Below are 26,482 nucleotides of genomic sequence, written 5' to 3' on the forward strand. Positions count from 1 at the left end.
GGATAATTTCCATCTACCTGGACTGTGAGTGTTTCTGAAGCTTTTCAAAATTTCCTTTCAGAAAAAAAAGACAGGAGTCACAATATCTTGTTACCACGTTACCTATCATTAGACGTCTACCTTTATCACAGTGAAAATCTGCTCATGTTTCATGGTGGGTGTGTTAGCCCTCTTGACAATCTGTCATCTAGGCCTAGATGCTGCCTTTCATGACACATTGTTTGACGTTACCTGCATCGTGTGTCTGCAGTCGCTCGTAATGATTAATTATTTCTCAAAATCCCCCTGTACTGTTAAAGGAGAGTTGCATCTCCCCCTACTGTCTTTACTGTAAATGTACCAATGCAGATTTAAATCAAAAGGGACGATGAACTGTGGAAACAATTTGTGTGTGCTTCTATAGCTCTCACATCTCACTATGTTTTCAGAAAATTAGGATTTTAACATGGACAAGATGCTACTTGTCATACCTGGACTTCTTTAGTCCTGTTGGAGTGAAATGAAAGTTCATATACAGTAACTGTTCAGCTGAAGTTATAAAAGCCAAAAGTTATCCTCTCACACTTACTGCCTTCTAGTAAAAAACAAATGCAATCTATTGTCTCTAATTTATTTCATTACTGAATTGTCAACTGCCTTCTGTGTTTTCCTCACCTCTGGGCAGCTGGTAGATTAAAAATGATTATAATTTTATTTTTTGTTGCACTCCAGCAAAAACATTTATGATCAAATAATTAAATGACAGTGTCCTACCACGCATGCATGTGAAACTCATTTCTGCTCCCAGTAGATTACAGATTATTTACGGATTTTAATTCTCTTAGTGTAGCCTCATTTATATTCATGACAGCTGACAATCTCACTTCCTCAGCACATGATGGGAAAAAGGCAGAAACCAGAATCCCACTGTAACTCTACAAGGTCAGATGTGTTAATTGTGCTATTCCTCTTTTTAATTAAACGTGTCTAACATATAGCTGCAGATGTAGCTTGAACAAATGGAGCTGAGAGCTGGATGATGTCTGTATGTGGATAATACAGAATGAATATGACTCAGGTCTCTTAGTGTAAACCACAACAAGATGTGCCCTTTAAAATAATATATACACAAGAAGCATGCATAGGTGAACAGATTTAGGGGGTAATTAAATTATAACACACTAAAATTTTGTTATTCTCGAACCTATTGTAAAATCTTCAAAAGGGGCATATATTGAAATAGAAACTAAAATGCTATGTTTATAAAATAACCAGCTCGAAAAAAACATTTTTGCATGTCAGTCATTGTAGACCTAGTGCCGACAAACAGCTAATGTAAAGTAATTAAGTATTCATAATGCCTGAAACCAGACATACAGTCTTACGAGACGTGTTGCATACAGATCTGCATTTGTTAAGTGACATTTTTTGTTGTTGTTAATATTTTTGTTTGATAAAAAGGACTTTGTTTACCTGCTGTTCCCTTATTGTACTGTGTTGCATTTTAATGAGGCAACCCACTGGCAGTTTTAATGATGTGACATTTTTAGGGTCAAGAATTTTCACCAGGATTTTTAGAAGTGGCTCGTTTTCCTGCATTGATGTTGCTTTTTCTCGTTCTTCGTGTTTTTAATTTATGCCATGGTATTTGCTTTTGCTGACATTAGCGCTTTGTAAACGACAGCTGAACACAAACGCACGCGCACGCGCGCACACACACACACACACACACACACACACACACACACACACACACACACACACACACACACACACACACACACACACAAAACTCAGAAGAGCCTCTGAACGCAGCTTCACTGTTGAACCTGCTGTTTCCTACAGACTTAAACGCAGCACGAGGCCACGTCAGCTGATGTCGAGCCGAGAAAACTCACGTGATTCCGGCGAACACGTGACAGAGAGGATCCTTCCTGGTGTCATCATGGCTGCAGCACCGCAGTAAGTTGACTTTAGTGTTTTATGACAACATTTAAACTGACATAAATGTATTTATTTCAGCTCAGCTGAAGAACAGAGTTTTTGAGCTTTAACTGTCCGCCTGTGTGTCGTTTAGCTGAGCTGATGCCATGGAGGTCCGTCACTTGAATGATCAATCTGACTGGTTAATGCAGCGATGAGTTAAAGTGCTTCCATAGAAATTAATAAACAACAAAAGTTTGCTTCAGGTCAAATGAAATGCGCTTTAAATCTTAACTTTTTAAAAGTAAAGCGGGAGATGGCACACAAACAACTGAGAAGTTTATTGCTGGCTAATTTAGCTCCCCTTCATTTTGTTAAAAGCTGATATCAGCTGATCTCTCCTTAAAGCATTAATAACAACGGTAACTTCTTTGGTAAATGCAGTGCTTGTGACCCCTCCACACAGAAGGGCTATGTTTTATTTAAAATAATTTTAGAGACCTGGAGAAGTGATTTTTTTTTTTTTTTTGCCATTTTGCAAGATTTAATAGAAGAGAGCAAAGAATAAATAACAGTAATTTTTAAATAATATTTGACACCTTAGACTTATCTGTATATCTCACTTTTGATTATAATAGCAGTAACTACACTGCCTACTTTGTGTCTGTATGTATTTGTGTTCTCACAGCATTGCAGTGTACTGTTGTGTCACTGTAACTCAAACAAGCCCAGCTTTTGTCTTGCAGACATGCAGGTGTTTCATGTGGTGAAAAGGTGCAGTGTTCAATTAAGAAGTTACGTTAATAATACATTTGAGAATGTAATTACAATTACAGGATGTGAAGCAACAGTCTGATCTCTTAATCACATGATGAAACTTAAGACTTACAAGGAAGTCCACAGATGGACTGTGGAAAAGGATGCTTTGAACTGCGGAAGTCTATCAAAAAGAACAGTGTCTGTTTTGATTTAATTTTTTTTTTCTACTCAGAGCAATGCAAAAAAATAAATAAAACCTTTCATGGCATTATTTTTTAAAGTGTCCTCATTTTAGTGCCTGAAATGTTTTCACAGTGCTATCTATGAACTGCAGCAGCACTGGTAAACTGTATAATTATGTGTTTTGTGCTTTTTCTCGTGTCAACATGAGATGCAGTTTATCGGACAGTAATTATGTTGATTTGAGTAAAATATTTGAAATGTTCTTGTGATGACAACACAGCCCAGACTCACTTCTGTGATCGTCTTATAAAACGGCGAGAATCTGCTGTGGTAATCATAAAAAAATTAGCAGTCAGCATCCGTGACTTGATCACTGCTCGAGGTGGACAGACAGATTGGAGAGAGCAGCATGTGTATCTTGCACTATTATGTAACCCTGAAACTCTGCACACAAAGTGACCGTTGTTTAATCAGCAACTTTGTGACTCAGTTAAACTTCTATCCTGAGCTGCTACTGAGCAGAATGTCTGCACTGCATTTTTGGATCTATCTCGTTCAACAAATGATAACAGCATCATTCGCCACCTCAGCCATGAGGTGGATCTGTCCTCACAGATACACACTTAAATCTGCCAACAGTGACTGATACACAATCCTCGAGCCATAAAATTCAGCGAGGTTATGGATTAACCTTTGGTACAGTCGAGGTTGAATCAGATATGAAGTGGTTTTTATCTTATCAGAAAGCCACGGCCAGAGACCAAGATTTGTGTCCAGGACCTATCAGTTACAAGGTTGTATGTCAGTCTGAATCTTATGTCTGAACTGTTTCTGAGGAAAGTCGGGAGCTGTGGTTCATCCACCTCTTAGGGCTGAAATCTACTGACCAAATCCTGCGGATTACCTCCAGACAGAAGTAAAAAAAAATAACAAGTCTTCGCTCTCTTCTGAGCGGAGAAATGGTCTGGCTGGATTTCACAGAATTTTCTTCCCTTTTCACATCGAGAAAAAGACAATAAGGTCAAATTGTCAAACTACTAATATAGAGTTATTAGCATTGGGTAACACCTACTTTTAGCATAACTATTGTAATAATGCAATTTTAATTATATTTTTAAAAAAATGTTAAAAATAATAAGAATAGTAGGTATAATAGTAATTTGGCTCCTTCGCTATGCTGTGTTTGCAGCCACAGTTTGACAGTTTTGGTTGCAGGCTTGTGCTCTTTATGACAGGCCAATTCTAATCTGAATCCAAAGCCCTCCGATTCAGTGTCAGTCTCTCCAACCAGCTCTCCACCCTGAGATATTCTCTCCCCTTGTCCTTTTAGCCCTGTCTACTGGCTTGGTAATGACACCCTGAGGGTGTCTGCTGCCCTTTTTGCTGAGAACCGTCGCCGACTGTGCCAAGGGCTGAAAGCCAAAGATGGAGTGGTGTCAAAGTCAGTGGTGGTGCTGCAGGGGGGAGAGCAGAAGCAGAGGTACTGCACCGACACCGACCTCCTCTTCAGGCAGGTGGGTAATCTGTGGTTTTGCATTTATTTATGTATCCATGATCCCCAAGCCACAAGACATTTAGTCAAAGTGCACAAAGAGCTCAGCCGGTCAAGGCTGAGTTCTGAGCTTCTCTAGCATTCATAATCTCTTCACTCTACCACACACGTGTACGTCCTCCTGCCACACTGTACAGAATGTCTATGATCTGAACAAAATCTAGTGGGCACATTGGACATTGTATTTTGCTACTGAACTTTGCATTCACATTTCTTGAGCTATTTGGCCCAATCAAGGAGCAATCAAGGTCAGGTAATGATCTGACCACCACTGGTTCTCTAATACTGTGACTGATCCTTTCACTTGTGCAGGAGTCTTTCTTCCACTGGGCTTTTGGAGTGACTGAGCCTGACTGCTACGGAGCCATTGATGTGGACTCTGGAAAATCCATTCTTTTTGTTCCTAAACTGCCTGAAAGCTATGCTACTTGGATGGGAGAGTGAGTCAGACTAATCCTCAAAGAGCTGTGCACACATCCAACAGTGAGCTGTTTCTTCCAGAGGGGGCTGACAATTAAGTTCTCCACCTTAAGATCCTATTTTTCATGTAATTTATTATAAACGTAGCCCAGAACCAGTTCAGACTTTATATTTTAGTCATCACCGGAACCACCCTGGTGACATGTTTGACTACACTGATTCAAAAGCCTGCTTTATTACTGTCAGTTCACACACTGCACGGGGTAAATTGTTCAAATAAATTGAATTTGTTCGCTCTGTTTATTGCTTATTTTGGACTTTATTCATCCTCTTGCAAAATTCAACTTAAACGTGACGTGAAATTGAAAATAAACAGTCACAATTTCCATACTTGGATGCATTCTCTGAAAGCAGATTGCTGCTCTTTAACTGTGAGATGAAACTGTGGATTAAAGGAAAAGGTGGAGTGTGCCACTCCTTAGTGATACAATTAGCAATGAACTCACTGAACATACTGTTCTGGAAACAAAATGCTGCATATGTCACATGTTTCTTCTTCCTTTTACTATAAACCTCGTCAATCAGATGTCATATGTCACACTTTAATGTGTTGGGCTCTGGGTTAGTTTTGTTTTTCCTTGTGAGCTTTGTCCTGAATACTTGACTTCTGCTTATTTTTTCCCAAGCCGTAACAGAACCCATTTCTTACATTTGAGGAAGTCATCTTATTAAAAAGCCTAATGACTATATTGATATGTTATTTTCCACGTTTATTGCTTTTCATCAGTGTTTTGCATCTGTTGACAGGATCTTTTCTAAAGATCATTTCAAGGAGAAGTATGCTGTTGATGAGGTCCAGTACGCCTGTGACGTGAGTCTGTCTATCTCTGAGCCACTCTGGTGACCTTTTCTCTGTGCAGTAATTGAACCTTGATGTTGAGTCAGGGAGCCATGGCATTACATCAAAGAACATTAGTGCCTCATAGACTGCATAAAACATTAAAGTCGTCACTGCTTTAGTTGCACCTTCTGGCAAAAATTGATATGCGATACCAGGTTGTGTGTTGGTGTGGTTGCCTCACCTAAACATATTATTCAAATTGATTAAAATAGAAATGGACATGTGTGAAAAAGTTCAAATAATAGCGTGAGAGGATGCCGTATTTCTGACAGCAGTCCAGGACATTGTTGGCTGATGGGCGAGAAAATGTGGAGCTCAGTCAAAGCATCCCACTGATAATTTGGTGGAAAGGTTCACCACAAAGCTCAGCTCTGACAGATCCCAATGTTGGGAGACTTTTATTTTGAATTTTATTTTAAACTTGTTTCCTGCGGCTCCGTTTTAACAGCCCAGTCTGAGAAACACACTCATGTTCAGGCTGTTGGTAATTGCCTGTTTTGAGAGTCTGGGAAAACAGTTTGGTGTATCACTGTTGACAGTTCGTTGCTCGAGCAGCTGCATCGGTGGGTTGACAGCTCCAGAGCTATTTTCGAGGTGTGCACGTCGACAAATCAAAGTAATATATTCAGACGACAATATAGGAGCTTTCACCAGCCAGCAGATCATTAAGACGTTTGTAACTGAAATGATCGCATATAAACCTACTTTCATTTCCACATTAACACTTTGTTCCTTTCTTGACTCATCTGGCTGCTGATGTTATTTCAGGTATTTTTACATCTTCACACCTGCCCGAGGTGTTACATTTCATAATTAGTCACAGGTTTAGATGCTAATTATCAGCCAATTCTTCCATGAAGCAATAGCAGCTCATTACTTAGGGCTAAAATTAGAAAAATGAAGCGATGTGACTGCCTGCGAATAACAAACGCTGACATCTAGTAAGACAAAGAAATCCGTAGCTGGTGTTCAGTATTCAGGTGGCACTGCTGCCTACAGAAGGATCTAAAAGAGAACAATATTTCTCTCTTACCAAAAACAGGTCATGAATATTTTAAGCAGTTTTCTACTTTTCAGACACTCAGATTTGGGAGGTGTTGCTGCACACACTTTTCTCAGAACTACCCTGCTTAACATGCAAACACTTCACCTGTAAACTGGTGAATTTCATACTTTTAAAGTACCTCGCTGGTGTTTACCTTCATGATTTGTCGTTGGCAGAGTTGTGCTGATTTCCATATTTTTGGATCTGTGACAGTTTTAGATAAATAATAAGAATGGATTAAAGTCAAATTATGCACAACAAGACACATTTGCTTTCTCGTCTTGCATGGCTACAAATATGCTCTTGAATTAAGAAAAAAACACAATATCACATTGTTTTTTTTTTCCCCCTCATTATCATGCAGACTTCAGAGTTCTTCCATCTGGTGTTACTTTGCTCCTGTGGTTTGCAACTTCTGCCAGCATGAGGCTAAAGATGCACTTAAAAATTTTAAAAATGAAAAGATGCCATTTTTATTACTGATTAAATGGTTGAGGCTTACTCTTTTGAAGTTAGTGTTCCAGTTCATCACTGACTTATTGGATTAATATTTGACTGATAGCGATGGCCTCTCAGTGGCAGTCATGACCCTTATTCCAGTTTCTTAAAATCAAGCTTCAACTGACAGTGTAGTCGTTAAGCAGGGACCCGTTTTATTTGCTTTTCAGTAACAGTGCAGGCAACTTCTAAAGTATTATTAATAGCAACAGTGCTGAAATATCACCATGGTGTCTGTGAGCCTTGAGTCAGGGATCTGTTATGTGACATTTAGGTGGTGGCAGAGGACTAATAAAGTCTCTTGAGTTTTGTCATTCAGTGTGCTGCCGAATAGTGGAGAGGCCACGGAGGTGCAGTGGCGCCTGCGAGAATGACCTTTATTCTGCAGACTGAAAGTAGAAGGAAACTGTTGCTTGTTTGTTCGGCTTTTCTGCTGTGAGTCTTCTAATTATTCCCTGTCTGCATTCTGGCAGATTGCTGATGTCCTGTCCAACCAGAAACCAGCGGTTCTTCTTACATTGGTACGCATCGCTCATTCCTGTCTGGGTACATTTAGTGATATGTAGTCTTATTGAATACCTGGTGACCAGTGGTTAAAGTGATGGTGGGGGGGTGTTTGACATTAGCAGCTTCACCCTGATCATCCTCCTACACCGACAATTCACCCATAACGTCAAAATAAAAACACTAAAGTTTTTAACTTTGTTATTGAGTAAACCGGCTTTTAAAAATCTAAATTTCACTTAGATCAGCTTTGAACAAAGCAACATGAGAGTAAATGTAGACTCCATCTACTAATTCCCGATGCCACTGATCAATTTAATACTCTGTATTAACGTCTCAGTGCACTTATTGGTGATGCACTCACTTATTTTTATGTTGTTTTTCTCCCCGCAGCGAGGACAGAATACAGATAGTGGGAGCATCTGCCGTGAAGCCTCCTTTGAAGGAATTAGTCGGTATGTTTAATTGGCATCGATTTGCATTAACTTAATTATATTTTGTTTGTAGAGGTTGTTTTTTTTCCATTTATAACCAGAGATGCAACAGACTCATATGAGTAATGATTGTTGCTGATTACCCTAATTGTGAATATAATTTATTTAAGCGAACAAACTCGATGTTTGCTTGTTAGTTGTCCATTAAAAGCAATGTTACTGTTGTCCTTAACACTGGTCTCTGTTCTTTCCTCATCTGCATATAGTTACCATTTTTATCTGATTAATGCGACCCGAAGCACTGTAGAAAAGAAGTCTCGTGCTTTTGCTATTTGCATCAAATTGTATTTATATGGACAATCACCAGACACTGTATTAGATATTCCTGTGTTATCTAATGCAATCCAATGCAACAACTCTGCCTCTATGAAGATTCTGCATTTATAGATTTTGTTTTCATAAAGGTCATGACTCTTCTGTTTGTGTATTACTGAGGTTAAAGTGTGTTGTGGAGGTGTTATACATGTGGTGGGCAAAATATCATGAACACATTCAATTATAATTCAGAACAGTAAACCACCACCTCCTACAATGATCTCACAAGACTGACGAGAATCATCAACTTTTTGACAACTCAACAAAAACTAAAAATGTTGTAGCTTCATAAAAGCAGAATTTAGAACAAGTCCGTTGCGCTGAACTGCAGTAGGTTTGACAGGTGTACCTAATAAATTGGCTGGTGAGTGTATAATGTCACTCTTTCTTGTTTTTTTTCTTTTACAGCTTCCAAGTGAACAACACTCTTCTCCACCCAGTCATTGTGGAATGGTGAGTAATTAAAATATGTGTTCTACTACGAGTGAGAAAATCCACTTGAGATGAGAACAGAGGCTGTAATTGCCGAAATGTTTCTACATATTATTACAAACACTGGCAATCACCGAAGCCCAGTCAGGTAATTTCTGGTCTGTAATCAGAAACGGGGACGTTTCTTTGGGATGTTTTTTTCCCTCCTTCTCAAAGTCAGAAGTCAGTCTGCACAGATGTAATAGACTTCGTGCCTGCCTTGATGTCCTTGGCATTAGAGTTTGCACCCTCCAGATGAATTGACATTTTCTGAAATAAGAAGGAATGCTTTTCAGGCACACCTCCTGGGGAGGGAGGTTTGATTGAACCCTCTGCCCCTCTCTTCTCACCGCAGCTTGCATGGCTCTCTTTTAACTTTCATTAGTGTTACTATTGGTTACCACTGCCTTGTATTATTTGTTTGGTTCTATTATTGTATAAATCCTTAATTCTTTCCCATATCCAGCCATCTCAGGTGCACACAAATAAATGAAAAAGATGTGAATCAGCAGGCAAAAAACTTAGACTTAAATCAAAGACTGTGGTACATTTTATTGCTTGTTGAAACATTTTCAGCGACTCTGTGACAGTAAATAAGAAAGTTTCAAGAAACTAAACAACAGTTCTGAGAGTGATTGATGACAGGCTGCTCAACATTTGGTCTCTACATCAGTTTCTCTGTTCGCTGTGTCTATTAGACTGATGAAGATCGAAAATGTCTGTTTCAGCTGCTGCAACACAGATATTGCATTCCTTTAGCTTAACATGAGAGTTGAATTTTGTATACTGTTTGGCTGCTCATCCATTTTACTGTGCATCGATACCACCAATCAAAGAGACAGAGCGGGTTACTCACTTCTCGCTGCTGTCTGTGTTTGCAGCCGCCTCATTAAGACTGATATGGAGCTGGAGGTCCTGCGCTACACCAACAGGGTTTCCAGTGAAGCCCACAAACTGGTGAGACCCTTCTCTGTTAGACAGACCATCAAACTGCTGCATTTATAAAATGATGAAAGAACGGAAGAGAAAGAAGGTTCAGAGCATGAAATTAAACACTCAAAGTATCAGAAAGCTTATTAGAGTTTAAACCTCGCCCAAAGGATTCAGGATGTCAGGATGCTCTAAGGCTATAGTTTAAATGCTATTGATTTTAACTTCTTGCAGTAGCTCGGAGGACAGCGGTTACCCCAGATAGCCTTTGACCAATAAGCTGTAACATTAAAGCGATATTTTACTTTTGCACAGGATTTCACTTTATTGCAATGAATAACCTCTTGGGGGCCTGAGGAGCAGTTAACCTCACAATGTTATCTGTTCTCTGAAATCACTTGCTGTGAGTCTTTAGTATTGTTTTCCACTTGTTGTTCCCTGATTGTCATGAGTGCGATCATTAGTTTTTAGAGACCATCGACATCCATTCGGGTAGATTTTTCAGTTACATGCTGTAGGTGTTCTGTAAAACAAAAAAATGTCTCCCAAATAAACAACTTTTATTGACAATTGAACTCTTTATGCTTATTTTGTATAAATAAATTCTGGAGTCTGTGCTTGAGGAAATGTCCCACCACTCCTAGTGTTAACAAATGAAGATGACATAGTAAATATGAAATAATACAGTGACTGAAGAAAAACTAAAATACCTATTTTGCATAGAAGTTATGAGTAAAGAGCAAATAATTACTGAAGCTACGAAGACAGGAGAGTTTGGTGCTTTGTACACACATATAATCTTTTTTTTTCTGTAGGTCATGAAGAATGTGAAACCTGGACAAAAAGAATATGAAATGGAGAGGTAAGTGATAGATAGTGGTAATGCAGATATTTAGGTCCATGACCTGGAAACACGATGTCTATCAGCTCTTTTGCATGCACACTACCAGTCAAAAGTGAATATGCGTCATGTTTGGTCGAAAAGCATCAAAATCCCTCCGTAAAACCATCCAGGACCTTTAAATCCAACATCTGCTGTTAGTTTTTTTTGTTTTATTTTTTGATTTTTAATAACCTGCTGCAGATTTAAGCTGCATGGAATCAATTCCACTAAACTATGAAAAGTTTGGTGTCACAAAACATTAAAAAAAACATTTAAAAACTCCTTATTTTTATGTTTTTCTAACTTCTGTGACCCCACATAACGCTGCCTGTCAAAGTGACATTCTGCTTTGAGATTTTTTTTTTTTTAATTTATTTATTTTTTTAATGATCTTAAAATAGCCACCCTTTGCTTTGATTACTGCTTTACACACTTCTGGCATTCTCTCGATGAGCTTCATGAAGCAGACACCTGAAATGGTTTTCCAACAGTCTTGAAGGAGTTCCCAGAGATGCCGACCACTTGTTGGCCCTTTTGCCTTCACTCTGCCGTCCATCTCATCCCAAACCATCTGGACTGGGTTTAGGTCAAGTAACTGGAGGCCAGCTCATCTGACGCAGCACTCCATCACTCTCCTTCTTGGTCAAATAGCCCTTACACAGCCTGGAGGTGTGTCTGGGGTCATTGTCCTGTTGAAAAATAAATGATGGGATGGGATGGCATGCCGCTGCAGGATGCTGTGGTAGCCATGCTGGTTCAGTATGCCTTCAGTTTTGAATAAATCTCCAACAGTGTCACTAGCACAGCACCCCCACACCATCACACCTCCTCCTCTGTTCTTCACAGTGGAAACCATGCATGTAGACAACATCTGTTCACCTTTTCTGTGTCACATAAAGTCACTGTGGGTGGAACTAAAGATCTCAAATTTGGACTCATCAGACCAAAGCACAGATTTCCACTGGTCTAATGTCCATTCCTTGTGTTTCTTGGCCCAAACAAACCTCTTCTGCTTGTTGCTTTTCCTTAATAGTGGTTTCTTAGCAGCTATTTGACCATAAAGGCCTGATTGGTCAGTCTCCTCTAAACAGTCAATGCAGAGATGTCTGCTACTAGAACTCTGTGAGGCATGTATCTGGAATCTAATCTGAGGTGCTGTTAACTTGTGATTTCTGAGGCTGATGACTCAGCTAAACATATCCTCAGCAGCAGAGGTGACTCTTGGTCTTCCTTTCCTCGGTCGGTCCTCATATGAGCCAGTTTCGTCGTAGTGCTTGATGGTTTTTGTGACTGCACTTGGGGACACATTCAAAGTTTTTTTTTCAGTTTTCCGGTCTGACTGACCTTCAGTTCATAAAGTAATGATGGACTGTTGTTTAATTTTCTTAGCTGATTGGTTCTTACCATAATATGGATTCTAACAGTTGTCAAATAGGAATGTCAACTGTGTACCAGCCTGACTTCTGCACAGCACAACTGATGGTCCCAACCCCATTAAGAAGGCAAGAAATTCCACAAATTAACCTTGACAAGGCACAGCTGTGACATGAAAACCATTTCAGGTTACTGCCTCATGAAGCTCACTGAGAGAATGACAAGAGTGTGCAAAACTGTCATTAAAAACAAAGGGTGGCTATTTTGAAGAATCTAAAAAATTAAACATATTTAGAGTTATTTCACAATTATTTGTTTGCTACAAAATTCCATATATCTGGCTTCATAGGTCTGATGGCTTCAGTATGTATCTACAATGTAGAAAGTAGTAAGAATAGAGAAAAAACAGTGAATGAGAAGGTGTGTCCAAACTTTTGACTGGTAGTGTAGCTCTAATTAGAATTGGAGCTGACCTTATTTTATCTTAGTTGACTTTCAAATAACCTCATGATGTCATTTTTTCATGCCAGTGGACTCTTTAACTCTTCCTCCTTTGGGTGGACATTATGCTGATGCAGTCACTATCTGGATTCAGAACTTAGTCTTGGCTAGGTTTAGACAATAGTAGCATTTTGTGAATCACCAGAAACTTAAACAGAGAAACACAACTGACCCTTAATTGGTTGCTTGTAGCTTTTATGAGGGTGTTTGTGCAAAACACAAAAATACATTTCTGCTTATTTTTTTCAAGTCTGTATTTTAGTAAGATTTCTAGTTGTCTTATTTTTTTTATTAATAACATGTCAGAGCAGCTTCCCATCATGCTCATTTGCCTTCGCTGTGTGAGAAGAAGAAGACACACAGATTGAACGTGGGCCTGTCGTCCTGCACAGCTTTGCGATGCTGTTGAGATCTATAAAAGTTTTTGATGTGCTTGACCGTGTGATGATTAAAGAATGAGTGCGGAATGAATTCGTAAAAAGCGTGGAGTCAGGAAGAGGGCAGCGAAAGTCCTTCAGCTAATCAGTGTTTTCTCTGATCTCTGCTGTGCCGAAATTTCTTAGTTTCCTTTTTGGTACTGGGCTTCTTTTACTGAAAGAGTGCTTTTTGTTTCTGTGCAGTCTGTTCCAGCACTACTGCTACACCAAAGGAGGAATGCGCCACACCTCGTACACCTGCATCTGTGGAACGTAAGGCTTTATCAGTTAGTTCTTTACATCTTTAATTTCTGACTGAACCTAACTGATGTAGAACCTGCATGTAAGGACACTGGCATTAATGAGCATAGCTTTGATGTCAGAGCATCAAACGCTGTCTTCCTCCGTTAAGCTGAGCACTGCTGAAAAAACAGAAATACTAGAAACATTAAATATGAACATAGTTCAAGCTTTTGTGGCCCTGCATTAGTTTCACTTATATAAACACAAAGTGCACCTTTTACAAGGCAGAGGAACTGGTCCTCAGTGGCACTACTGTATCTTGGGTGTCTAGTTAACCAAAACAAAGCATTTTCCCTTTAGAAGGTTTACTGCCAGCTAACATCATCAATAAGGGTTGAAGAATTGTGAGACACTGTTGCTAATTCTGCTCTGGCCTTTTGTATTAAAGGTCATGAGTATTGAGTAGCTCCTCGGGATTTGTGGCCAGTGGATAGAGGTTATTTTCCTGTTCAAATGAAACCTGAAACTAGAATCCCTTTGATGCCTTTAATTAGTCACATTTGGTGCAGTTTCCTCCTTGTAGTTTAACTCATGTCTGCATTTTTAATATGTGCCTTTTTTATTCCCACCAGGGGCAATAATTCCTCTGTCCTCCACTATGGCCATGCTGGAGCTCCCAACGACAAGACAATTGTAGATGGAGACATGTGGTGAGTAGCTTACAGTGGTTTTTAACACTCAGTACCTCCTGGTACCGGCCCGTTTCTCATAGATTCTCTGTGCTGTTGCATCGCTTCCAGAAACTCCAGCCCCAACAGTCTCTGTATAATGCTGCAAAAGCAATCAAGTGACATTTTTACCACCCGGCAAACATCGTTTTCCGGAAGGTATTGTTTTGGTCTTGGTTGGTTGGTTGGTTGGTTGCTTGGTGGTTGGTTGCTTGTTTGTCTGTAACAATTTAGTTTCCGCGTGATAACTCAATAAAATATTGATGTAGCCTCACCATATTTGGTACACAGTTGTACCATAGTAATACACAGGTCAAGTTCGCATTTGGTGACCGTGACCTCATTTTCAAGGTCACAGGGGTCATCTTTGTCGCCGGGCGCTCCAAGTTTGGTAAAACTTCTTGTTTATTGTTTTTTTAGAGGGGGGGGTTGTTTCGTTTTTTTTAACAGTGCGAGTTTGAATCTCTGTAAATGTTAGTCGCACTGGAATCTTAAAAGCACTTAGACAATAAACAAACCCAGAGCACTTAGGAAACAAATTGGTCCTAATAAGTTGTGATGTGTCGTCCCCTGCAGTCTGTTTGACATGGGTGGAGAGTACTACTGCTACTCCTCAGACATCACCTGCTCCTTCCCAGCCAACGGCAAGTTCACTGCAGACCAGAGGGCCATCTACGAGGCTGTGCTCAAGTCCTCCCGCGCTGTCATGGCTGCCATCAAACCAGGTTATTATCTTTTCAATTTAACTACGGACAATTTACGGTTCTACGAAATGTAAAGTGAGGAAAGTTAATAAAACATAATCTTTTGTCCTTTTAGAAACACTACAGCCCATTGTTAAGTGCTTACTGTCACGCTGCATTTATAGAAATCTGCTTTTGTTGTCCTTGTGAAGCCCTTAAATGGTTTAAACTCCCAAGGTTTTCACTGTAGTTAAATATAGCTGCTTATTATTAATGACACTGAAGTCTTGAACTGTGCATACGTGGGCTTTCTCCAGGTACTCTGGTTTTCTCCCGTTTTCCAAAAACATGCTCAGGTTAATTGGCAATTCTAAATTGTCTGTAGCTGTGAATGTGAGTGTGATTGTTTGTCTCTCTGCCTGTGATAGACTGGTGACCCCTGCTTTCAGTCAGTTGGGAAATCACATTTCTAAGTATAATGTCAACCTGGCTTTTGAATAATACATACATTCTGAGAAGCTGTTGATGTTAAAATATCAGCATGTATTCTTAATCTTGAGGTTAAGGTAAAGAAAAACCTTTTGTCCTTCACGAACAAACATGTTTGTGTTGAAGGTGTGAAGTGGACTGACATGCACCGCCTGGCTGACAGGGTTCACCTGGAGGAGCTCGTGAAGATCGGCATCCTGCACGGCAGCGTGGAGGACATGTTGAAGGTCCACCTGGGCTCCGTCTTCATGCCCCACGGACTTGGACACCTGCTGGGCATTGACGTGCACGATGTGGGAGGCTACCCCGAGGTGAGAGCAGAACACTTCAGTTTGATTGCCCACATCACAGTCAGTAGCCCAGTAGTTAGGGCTGTAACAGTCAGTGGAGCGAAGATGAAAACACATCCCTGTTACTGGAATATTGATGTGTCATCAATAATATAGAGCGACTGTGGTGCAGAAGTGAGAGGGGAACAAAAAGGCCAAGCTGCAGGAACTAGTTCAGGAAGAGGGCAGGAAAGAGAGGAAGGTGAAATAATGTCTGAGCACAAGGGTTTTGTTTTATTTTTTGCTGTGAAGCAGTCTGAAACCCCACAGAAATGTATTTTTGACGAGAAAGTACAGAAGTCGGTTAACCCAAAATATTTCCAGAAGAACTGCTGAGTTTTTACCAGTAGAAGGTGACAGAAGGGGAAATGCACTGAAGTAGTCTGTTTGTGGATACATGACAAACAATACTGTTGGCTTCCTTCAGTGAGTGTGACGGTAGGACACACAAGAGATCAGTCGATGTATTCATTTTTCATCAGTATCTGAATTATCTTTGTGGAAACATTTTGACGATCTGAGCAAGAGAAAATCTTTATTGTAAGCTGTAAAATAAGAGTCTGGGATATCAGTATTGTGTTGATAATTTATAACATTTAAACAACAGCCTGTATGTATTTTAGCTGCTTCAAGCCTCAGCTGCATATGTGCTGACTACGAACAGAAGGAGAGCCACACATTACACAATTTTTATGGTCTCTGCACTGGCTACCTGTCTGCTTTATAATGGATTTTCAGATCCTTTTATTGGTTTATAAAGCTCCTAATGATCTCGGCCCTTCCTGTTTATCAGATTTTGCTTTCATTTTAAGAACCGTGTAGAACCCTCAGGTCTTCTGTGGCCTTTTCATTTTATCCAAAGTCTAAACAAAAACCCACAGCGGGGCATCCTTTTGTTATTGTGGTCCACATTACTGCAGCAGCCTACCTGAGGGCAGGATGGGAAGGTTAAAATTTTTAAAAACAAACTCAATACCTCCCTTTTAGTTTGGCTTTTAATAGATTTTAGTTATTTGTCTTTTCGCTGTAGCCGCCTTTATCCTATTTTTTTTTCACTTTACAGAAAAGAGAGTCTTTGTGGTGTGAAGCTGTTTGTGTTACAGTAGCCTCCATTTAATGAGGCCTGCACATTTAATTTGAAGATACATTTTATCAAAGACACTGAAAAATACCGTTCTCTTGTGTCATTGAGGGGGTGGACCGTGTTGACGAGCCTGGACTGAGGAGTCTTCGGATGGGCCGCCTGGTGCAGGAGCGGATGGTCCTCACCGTGGAGCCGGGCATTTACTTTATCAACCACCTGCTGGACCAGGCCCTGGCCGACTCTACTCAGAGCTGCTTCATCGACAACCAAGTGCTAGCTCGCTTCCGCGGCTTTGGAGGGGTCAGTATGCACGGTTTTATTCGTTTGGTTTGGTTGTGTCGGTTGGACTGGATCCACAGGAGGGTGATGAAAATGAATCGACCCGTCACAGTTGCAGTTATTTGTGCTGACCTCGATCATTTTGCAGAATCATTCAAATAACACCTGTATAAACACGAGTGAATGGGAAGTAACAGAGTTGGCATATTTCAGTCACTATTTCCACGTTGCTTTCCACCATTTGCACTGTCTTGTTCTGACGTTTCAATAGAATCAACTGTTTACCTCAAGGTGCTTAACTTCTAATATTTGAAGAGCTGCATTTTGATGAGCTTCTCTAGACTTAAACATCATGAATTTAGTTGCAAGCCAGACATCACCGCAATGCTGGGGGCACATTTTGACTTTAAGCCAAATAGAAAAGGAATGTCTGGTCACTCGGAGGCAGGAGTTTGTTACCTTTGCAGCAAAAATATGACAGACAACAATCCCACTAATCTTAAACTAATAGTTGCATGAAATAAGCAGAAAAAGACATTAAAATCATTAGTTATGTGAATTATCAATTCATGGCTACATTAAATTTCTTTGCAACTAGATTTCAGCTTGCAGAAAAGAATAATCAATACACAAAAGGACAGGAGAAAAAGACAAGGCAAAAAGGTTTGAGATGATGCTGATAAACAGCTGAAAAGGCAACATACAACAGCTCCCTGCTCCAGCTGCAGCTAAAGTGATGTTTTCCTCACAACTACTGCTATGGCACCAACGCAGAGTTTAAACGAAGGGACAAATAAAATATCCATCCATCCATTTTCCCAAAAAATAGTTTGCCATTGTTCTAGATACACTCGAATGAAAGTACATTTAAAACAGCTTAAGAATTCGAAAATATCTTTTCAAACTCAAATTTGTAGATCAAATTGGGCTAAAGTAGGCTATACTTGTAGTTTGTTTTATCTAAGCACCAGATTCCTCTCCTTTCAGACTGACATTCAGCCATTCAGGTGTCATAATCTCCCTCAGAGTGTCAGAAAAACAAGTTGACAAACCTCAAGTTTATTTGCCATTCTAACTATGAAGTTGAAATGTTAAATTTGACATCTGTTTCAATCCAGCAAGATTTACAACACTCCTACTGGCTCCACAGATAACATGGACAGTTCTATGGAAGTTAATGGGAAACCAATTATTTTTGGAAATCCTATAGGAAAATTGTGTGTGGCATGTTTTGACTAGTTCATGTAAAAATCATGAATATTCTGCCAGAGCAATAATAATAATAATAAATAGTTTGTTGTGATATAAAAAATCTTCAATTGCCATCTTATTTGCTGATTGTCCTGTACAATGACCTTTGTACTGTACCTTTGCATACCGAAGGCACATTTTTATATACATTTTTAGTCATAATTACTATGTGCGAGGTGTAATTTTTTTTATGAACTACGATTTGTCTAAAAACAGTGTCATAGTTTAACTGCTTTTATATCTTTCTCTGTTGGACTTAAAGTGTGTGATTTCATAGCACCATAGCAGTTACCACTATAAATCATGACAACAATAGTCAGATAATATGAAACTACTAAAATTGGATTTTTTCCTATAAAGTCTGTGTATTCACACTTTAGGAAATGCTCTTTAAGGAAAATTGCCATACAGATTTTTCACTGACTGATCCAGCTCACTTCCAGCATTTCAATTCTTCTGTCTGTTCACATTTTTCTTTTGACCAAGTTTGCTTTTCGGTGTCTCTTGCTTTTGATTCCGCCGTGTTTCACTGACCACTGTGTCACTACTGTGTACAGGTTCGCATTGAAGATGACATCGCAGTGACAGCAGATGGCATCGAGCTGCTGACCTGCGTCCCTCGCACAGTGGAGGAGATTGAGGCTTTCATGGCCGACTCTGCAAAGCCCTTCAGCCTAGTTGTCAAAAGTGAAAAATTCTGAACGTCTGAGCTGTATCTCTTTGACTACGACAGATGTTCTTCACTGAAGCTCAGCTCATCGCTTTGCTCTTATGTACCACTCCTGCAACAAATTTGCCGTGAATAGTATTATTACATGAAAAGTTTTATACGGTATCTTCATAAAGCATTCATCATGATTTAAAAATCTCATTCTGATCAGGGCAACAGTCACTTTAAGGGGCAAACTGTATATTCATGCATAAAATGTTTTTTTATCCCCCGCCTCCACGAAATGGAAAAGGGGGATATAGGTTTTGGCCTCCGTCCGTCCGTCCGTCCGTCCGTACATGAAGGGGACAGCTTTTCTCGGAAACTATTACAGCTAGGATTACGAAATTTAGTGTGTAGCTTCACACCATGGACACCTTGATCAAATTTGAAAATGAGACCTGTACGATAATATTTAACAGAGTTATGGCCCTTGATCACTGGATGTAGACTCATAGACATCACATGTGGCAGGGGATATTGATGACCATGTCGTCTTGTTCCTCCTGCAAAACCTTAATTTTTGTAATTTCATACGAAGAATTCTTATTCTTATATGTTCCTCTCTGTAAGCAGCTATTGACGAAAAGCTGTGAATTTGAAATAAACAAGCATTTTGATTTAAAACATTGTGCCAGAGACTTGTTGGTTTACTTACTTTGTAGAGAAGCAAGTCATTCAAAAAATACTTTTAAAATTAATACGAAGTTTCTCTAAATGATAAAAAGGACTCCTGTTTTCATGTGACAGAAGAAAATTTCCTGACAGTGTCTCTTACAGAAGAAGTGCCATGAAATGAATGTGTATGTTATGAAAAGACTCCTTACATCAGGCTGTAGTATGGCCATGATCCTCCAAAAAGTGAGGCAGGGGAAGGCAGGAATGCTGTCATATACAACAGGATTTTAAATATACTTCAGGTCACTCAACAGTTTTATGTCTTTAGAATATCCGATTTTAAAATTAATTTAAAGGTCCCATCATTGATTTTAATCATCTACTTTTTTTGATTTATGGATGCAGATTGTTTAAAAAAAAAATTAAAAACTTAATGGGCGGGGGTATGATTTTGTGACCTTGTGACATATGACTGTATGAATCTCCCATGTGCTCACAGTTAAAGATTTTTTTGTTTTATTAGATGACCAAGTGGAGTCTAATTATTCAAACCACCTTTCTGAAATCTTTAAACCATGACCCTCTGTGTCACAACATTCTGCACAAGCACGAAGTCAACTTCCTACCGCGCAGCCAAGCAAAGCCTCTTTAATCTGCAGTTTTCAGGGTTCCTCTTTGCATCCTGCTACACAGACAGACTTCAGATGGTGAGTAGTCAGGCTGTGGTTATTAGTCCACACAGAGTTAAACACGTTAACAATTATAATGTTAGTAGCAGAATCCGAGAGCCATGAAGAAGATTCTCCTATTTAAACAGTGCTGGTGCTGCCATTAGAAGAGGAAGATCTGAAGTGGATAGTTATGACTGCATTCATTGGCATCTGACAGCTCTTCCAAAGAGTGAAGCAGCAGAATCCTTGGAAGCAAAAAGACACACTAAAACCTGTCGTCAGATCAGGACCTCAAGCTGTTGAGGTGACGGATGTAAATGAAATCATGAGCTTGGCTGATACTACCAGAAGCACGTCATAACTTTGTGCCCTGTCCCCACCTTATGTGAGACTGTAAAGTTTTGACCTTTTCTTATCACTGAGAAACCTCTGCACACACTTCCATACACTCGGGTATCGATACAGCCAAGCACCAGAGCAAAGCTCTCCTTACAAAGGCAGGAGGATTTTGACCTCTTTTTTTTTTTTTTTAAGCCAGAGAGTTAAGTGGAACAAAGAGACAGATCTCCCTTACAGCAGTCTTTAAATTGATGAAGTTCTTCAGGACAAAGAGGACTGCATTTTCAACCTGATGTTTTAAAACTCATATTGAACCTAAAAAAACATCTTATGAATGTGATATAGCAATTTGTCCAAGAGGTCAATCCACTGGAATCACAAAATCATCTTGTCCATCCTGTGTTATTTCAACAAATACTTTTCTCACACAATGCTCTGAAGGAAAAAGAAAAAAAAAACAATAAGCTTTTTAGTCATTTGTTTACCTTACTAATGACCAATTTGTGGATTATCACAAATAACTGGGATACCATTTCTGGAAAAAGATTTTGCTGTTAAGTTTTTCATATATTATGTACGTCTTCAGGGCTTCGAGCTTCATAAATCAAAAGGATTCACTTCACTGAATGCGGGTGGTAACATAAGTAAGGAGTGGTGCATTATCAAAACAAAACAGCCTGCTACACAAAGGGTAGAAATAACATTTTTGAAAAAAGGTAATTATGCTGACATCTGTTCAGAAAAATATTTGATATTAATTTAAGAAGTTTTACAATAATTAATGTTGCTTTATTCTGTACAATTATTCACAACAGGCAGGCTCACAAGAGTTTGTCTACTTTTAGAGATGGTGCAAAACCTGCAACACAGTGGATGGTCAGAATGGATATGAAGGTGTTTTCTGACGCTGATCAGCTGCATGACTTTGCCAGTACCTTTACGGTCTTCTTTGAGTCCAATTATGTTTTTGGCCCTGAGTATCAAGAGTCATTAAGTACCATTGGCTAAAACAGGCTAGATGAATCATTTATGAACAAAAGCTAATAAACAAATGACTGACTGCAGATCAAGAACCATATCGCTGATGTTAGAATTACATTATCTAATCTAAATTTTGTTTACCTTTTCTGTAAAAAGATTTTTATGATGGATGTACCCGATGCACACCCAAGCATCAGTTCCCAAGTTACTAACCTTCTTCCAATGACTAAGTGAATTTGAATGAATAAATAGGTCAAAATATTCAACTGTTAATTATCTTCTTAGCATAGAGCTGCAAGTATATGGTAGACATTATTTGCACATAATTCATTGAACAGGCTATCGTTAAAAAAATAACAGTGACTTATAAATTACCACACAGACCAATCCAACAAGGCCCTAAACAAAATGATCAAATCCTCTCATCTGCACCTCTTTCACACTCACAGCAAGTCTCCTGTCTGGCACAATGCTTGGTCTCTGTAGACTCAAACACATGAAATAGGCAACTCCTCATTCTTTCAAAAAAAAAAAAAACCTCAGAGAAGCAGAAACTGCGGAACAAGACAGCAACATTGAACTTACTGAGGATATGGGTCCGTGTATATTTTGGTAATAGGATTTTCCGATTAAAAATCCAAATACCAAAATATACACGGACCACAGACACACAGGAAATAGACCAACCAGCAAAGAGACAGACACTACAAAGACCGACAGATGGAGGGTTTATCAGACATCATCACATCAAAATTTATTCTTCTTTCATTCATGCCACGGAAGACGTCACCACACAGACTGTCTAATTAATCCTCATTGTGCCTGTTGCTGCATGGGCTATTTTGTTTGGTGTTGGCATGTCAGAGTCCTTCAGCGGAGCATCCATTCACTCCTATTAATGTTACAGTACCCAAAATGGCTGCAATCCACCAAGAGGCCACCTACGCCATAGCTCTCTGCGAATTTGAGTGAATGTAACGAAAAAATCTAAAATATTCAATATTCAGTGTTCATTATTTAAAACAGAGATGGAGTTAAGTTGAGAAAGGCTCCAGGTAAAGACCATAGGCAGTGGGTGCACTCCAATATCCATACTATCCTACCATATAGTATGCCAGAAAATTATTTAGTCACAATACATATACAGGTGCAGCTCAAAAAATTACCCCCCCCCCCCCCCCAAAAAAAAAAGAACAATGTACATTTCAAAAAGACAAGCTTTCATATTTTCTACATTTATTGCACGTAAAATGAACATTTTCAAGCTTTGTTTCTGTTTTTGGTTGTGTTTTTGATTTGCAGTTAATGAAAATCAGAGATTCAATAACTCAAATTAATAGAATATCACTTAAGGAAAAAGGATTTACAATACAGAAATGTCCATTTTCTGAAAAGAATGTTCATTTACATATTTAATACTTGGCTGGGGCACTTTTACCACAAATTACTGCAACAGGCATTGTGGAGTGGAGGCAATCAGCCTGTGGCACTGTTGAAGTGTGGGCAATACCTTGTATGGGGTTCTTTGAGGTTCAGAAGTGAGTTGGCTGGACAATTAAACAAAGTAGTGTAATCGTCAGCAGATCATTTGGTCATAGTTTTGGCTCTGCGGGCAGGTACTAAGTCCGGCTGGTAAAGGAAATCGACATCGCCATAAAGCTTCTCAACCTGGCGGCCATCTCTCAATTGTCCTTCGACCATCAAAAAAATCCTGGATCCAGATGGTGATCCGGATCACCTCCAAAATCTAATCGATTGTTACTCTTGCTCTTCCAGACATCCTGTAAAAATTTGGTGAAAATCCATCCATGACTTTTTGAGTTATGCTGTTAACAAACAAACAGACACACACAGACACACACACACACACACACACACACACACACACACACACACACACACACACAGACAAACAAACTCCGGTGATTACATAACCTCCTGGCGGAGGTAATTATACATGGTACTGTCGATATTGTTCAATCTTAATCTACACCTGAAGTCTGCAACCACTACTCCACCCTGAGCCACCCAGTCTTCAGTGACTTCCTGCTCTTTCAGAGACGTCTCCTGGTATGACAATGGCACCCTAAAAGCTTTCTACTGCTCTGCCTGGTGAGAGCCAAAAAGTCACTGTGATAGGGTCTTAAGTGGTGCCAGTTTCTTTCTTACACGATATGCTGGCCGGATTTTTTTCACTTTGTGCTTTCTGTTAGCTGTCATTGCATGCTCCCTTATGAAAGCTGTAGTTGATTCTTTCAGTTGTACTGGAGTCTTTCTTTGACTGGAGGGACTAAGCCTGGCTGCTACAGAGTCATTGATGTGGACTGCGGGGAATCCATTCTTTTTGTTCCTGACCTGCCTGAAAGCTATGCTACTGGGATGAGAGAAATCCTCAAAGAGCTGTGCACACGTCCAACAGTCACCACCGGCTAGACCACAGCTGTGAAGTGGAACTCTGAGAATGGGATGGCAGTCATGTTCTCCACCTTTAGACCCTGTATCCCCAGTATAACAATGTTTTTTGTATTGACTTCATTGCTTTGGGGTATGTTTTCAGTGCTGTCAGTCTGTATGTCAGCTGGATAATGGCACAGCTCAGTCAAATTTTGGGAAACTTGATAAAGGATGGACAAACGGTGAATTTATCCGATCTTGGTGCAGATATTAGAGAGGATGCGCTCTCTAGACATCATTCTTGTCCTAAAAATGCAAACAAGAGCATAATATTTCTGTCACTTCCCAAATCACCTCAGAGACACACTGAACGATGTCTTTTTAGTCCTCTCTGTCTGACATTTGATTCAAACTATACAATAAATTTTCACATTTTTATAGTTGTGCTTTTTGCGTCTGTTGACAGGTTCTTTCCTAAAGAGCTCTTTGATGAGATGATGAGGTTCTGCCTGTGTTGGTGTCATGGTGTTTTTCTGTGCAGTAATTGAACCTTGATGTTAAGTCAAGGACATTAATGCTTCCAATCATCATTCTGTTAAATTCTGTTTAAAAGTAATACAGATGGTGTCAGAAATACCATAATTATACGATTATTAAATGGAAGATAACAGATAACTATACACGTATTGCATGATTTTGATTATATAGAAGGTATTGTTGCACCATTGTTACTCTACTGACATCTTGTCAATCATGAAAGTAAAATTCAGTTATAAGGTACTTTCAGCCAAACAGATTTGTCACAGCAAGTTATTTAAAATCATTCCATCTTTTCAGACAAAGAAATCGGCTGCTGGTGTTCAGCACTCAGGTTGCACTGCTGCCAACAAAAGGATCAAAAAGAGAATAATATTTCTCGCTCATGAATGTTTCAGCAGGTTTCGAAAGGTATTGTTGCACACAGTTTCTGAGTGCTGCTCTGGTTTTCATGCAAATACTTAACCTTTAAAACTCCACAATACAGCAGCTTCGAGACATTAAAAATGTTATTATAGTGTTTTTAAGTCTTTTAAAATTACCTATGAATGTCTTATTAAATTCAAACCTTGTGCAAAGGAATCAGGGTGCCATCCTTGATCCTGTGAGGTAGTTTCTATTCATACAATTGCTTACAGGTTAGCAGTAAATATAGTTAACTTAATCAATAAGCTATAGCATTAAAATGTTTTTTTTTGCACTGCACTCACAGTTTTCAGATATGAGCTCTTCAGGAGTTGTGCAGTAAAAAAAAAACAGTGAATCATCACGTGCCTGAGGGTTCTGTCATTGTTTTTTTTAACACTTCATGAGTGCTTTGCTCACAGTGTGTGAAGTTTTATACTGTTTAAAAAAGCCAACAAGATAAAAAAAAAAAAAAAAGTTCAGAGAAGCAAGAAAACAGCAAGACAGACTTCCATGTCGTCCTCAAGCTTCTCAAAACGCTTAAACTCAAAATTCTAAGAAGGAATATAACTACAAACGATATATGGGCCTCACTTGCGCGCCGTGTTGCATTTGATTTTACATTGCAACATGTGTTAGAGAAGCTTCACCAGCAGCATGTAACATGCACAGAGGTTCATTTGTTTTCAAACACTGCACTCTCGTAAAGACCTCAAAATACAACATGTAGGTTTTAAACTGACTCTGGCGCCATCGTATGGGAGTATCAGGAATGGCATTATAGTAGACAAAAATATCAATGAAGATATTTGTCGTACTCTGAGAATAATTAGAAAGCTTTAGTTACATAAATATCTTACATTAACTAAGCATTTTAGTAAAGAGTTCCACTTTTTGATAAAGCCCCATTTCTAAAAGGTTTATATGCTTTATTAACGGACCGTAAAATGTTTACAGATTCTTCATACATCGGTTTTAAGCCACTGATGACAACAACTCTTGGGTTGTCACATTGTAGTATTGTAGAGTATCATCCTCCAGCATGTCACTTGCTTCAAGGTGCCTCTTTAATCCATTAGGGATAGCCAACAGACCGTTTGATCACTCCATCTTGAAAAGCCCTGCAAGACATCTACATCAAAACTATTTTAGAGCTGGGTGCTCATTAACAGATGCCACTGTAGTGTTTGCACGGTGAAACAGTATAGTGTGGAGGAAATAGTACATCCATTCATCCATCCATCCATTCTCCATACACCACTTTATCCTCACTAGGGTGGCGGGGGGCGGGGGGCACTGGAGCCTATCTCAGCTGACTCAGGCGAAGGCAGGGGACACCCTGGACACGTCACCAGTCTGTCGCACGGCTACATATACAGACAGACAATCACACTCACATTCACACCTACGGGCAATTTAGAGTCATCAATTACCCTCAGCATATTTTTGGACTGTGGGAGGAAGCCGGAGTGCCCGGAGAAAACCCACGCATGCACAGGGAGAACATACAAACTCCATGCAGAAAGATCCCGGGCTCAGGGGAAATAGTACAGTAAAGGTGAAATACTATTGTAAAAGCTGCATTTATTACACT

General features: G+C 39.4%; 1 protein-coding gene across 1 annotated transcript; it reads left to right on the top strand.

Annotated features, from left to right (window-relative positions):
• Window positions 1-1,833: 1,833 nt before the first annotated feature.
• Window positions 1,834-19,570, top strand: pepd (peptidase D). Its single transcript, XM_022198804.2, has 15 exons — window positions 1,834-1,941; window positions 4,175-4,358; window positions 4,709-4,836; window positions 5,624-5,687; window positions 7,734-7,781; window positions 8,158-8,219; window positions 8,982-9,026; window positions 9,926-10,001; window positions 10,790-10,836; window positions 13,353-13,421; window positions 14,024-14,101; window positions 14,696-14,844; window positions 15,418-15,602; window positions 16,813-17,004; window positions 18,792-19,570. The coding sequence occupies exons 1-15, from the start codon at window positions 1,856-1,858 to the stop codon at window positions 18,933-18,935; spliced, it is 1,557 nt and encodes a 518-aa protein (XP_022054496.2). The 5' UTR covers window positions 1,834-1,855; the 3' UTR covers window positions 18,936-19,570.
• The last annotated feature ends 6,912 nt before the right edge of the window (window positions 19,571-26,482 follow it).

Source organism: Acanthochromis polyacanthus, chromosome 2 (assembly GCF_021347895.1).
Source record: "Acanthochromis polyacanthus isolate Apoly-LR-REF ecotype Palm Island chromosome 2, KAUST_Apoly_ChrSc, whole genome shotgun sequence".
NCBI lineage: Eukaryota > Metazoa > Chordata > Actinopteri > Pomacentridae > Acanthochromis > Acanthochromis polyacanthus.

What these genes read in the sequence shown, in the direction of transcription:
- pepd (XM_022198804.2), top strand. Translation starts at nt 1,856, where the DNA reads ATGTCGAGCCGAGAAAACTCACGTGATTCCGGCGAACACGTGACAGAG. An exon ending in CCGACCTCCTCTTCAGGCAG is followed by an intron (nt 4,359 to 4,708) that starts GTGGGTAATCTG and finishes TCACTTGTGCAG; the next exon opens with GAGTCTTTCTTCCACTGGGC. An exon ending in TCCTTTGAAGGAATTAGTCG is followed by an intron (nt 8,220 to 8,981) that starts GTATGTTTAATT and finishes TTTCTTTTACAG; the next exon opens with CTTCCAAGTGAACAACACTC.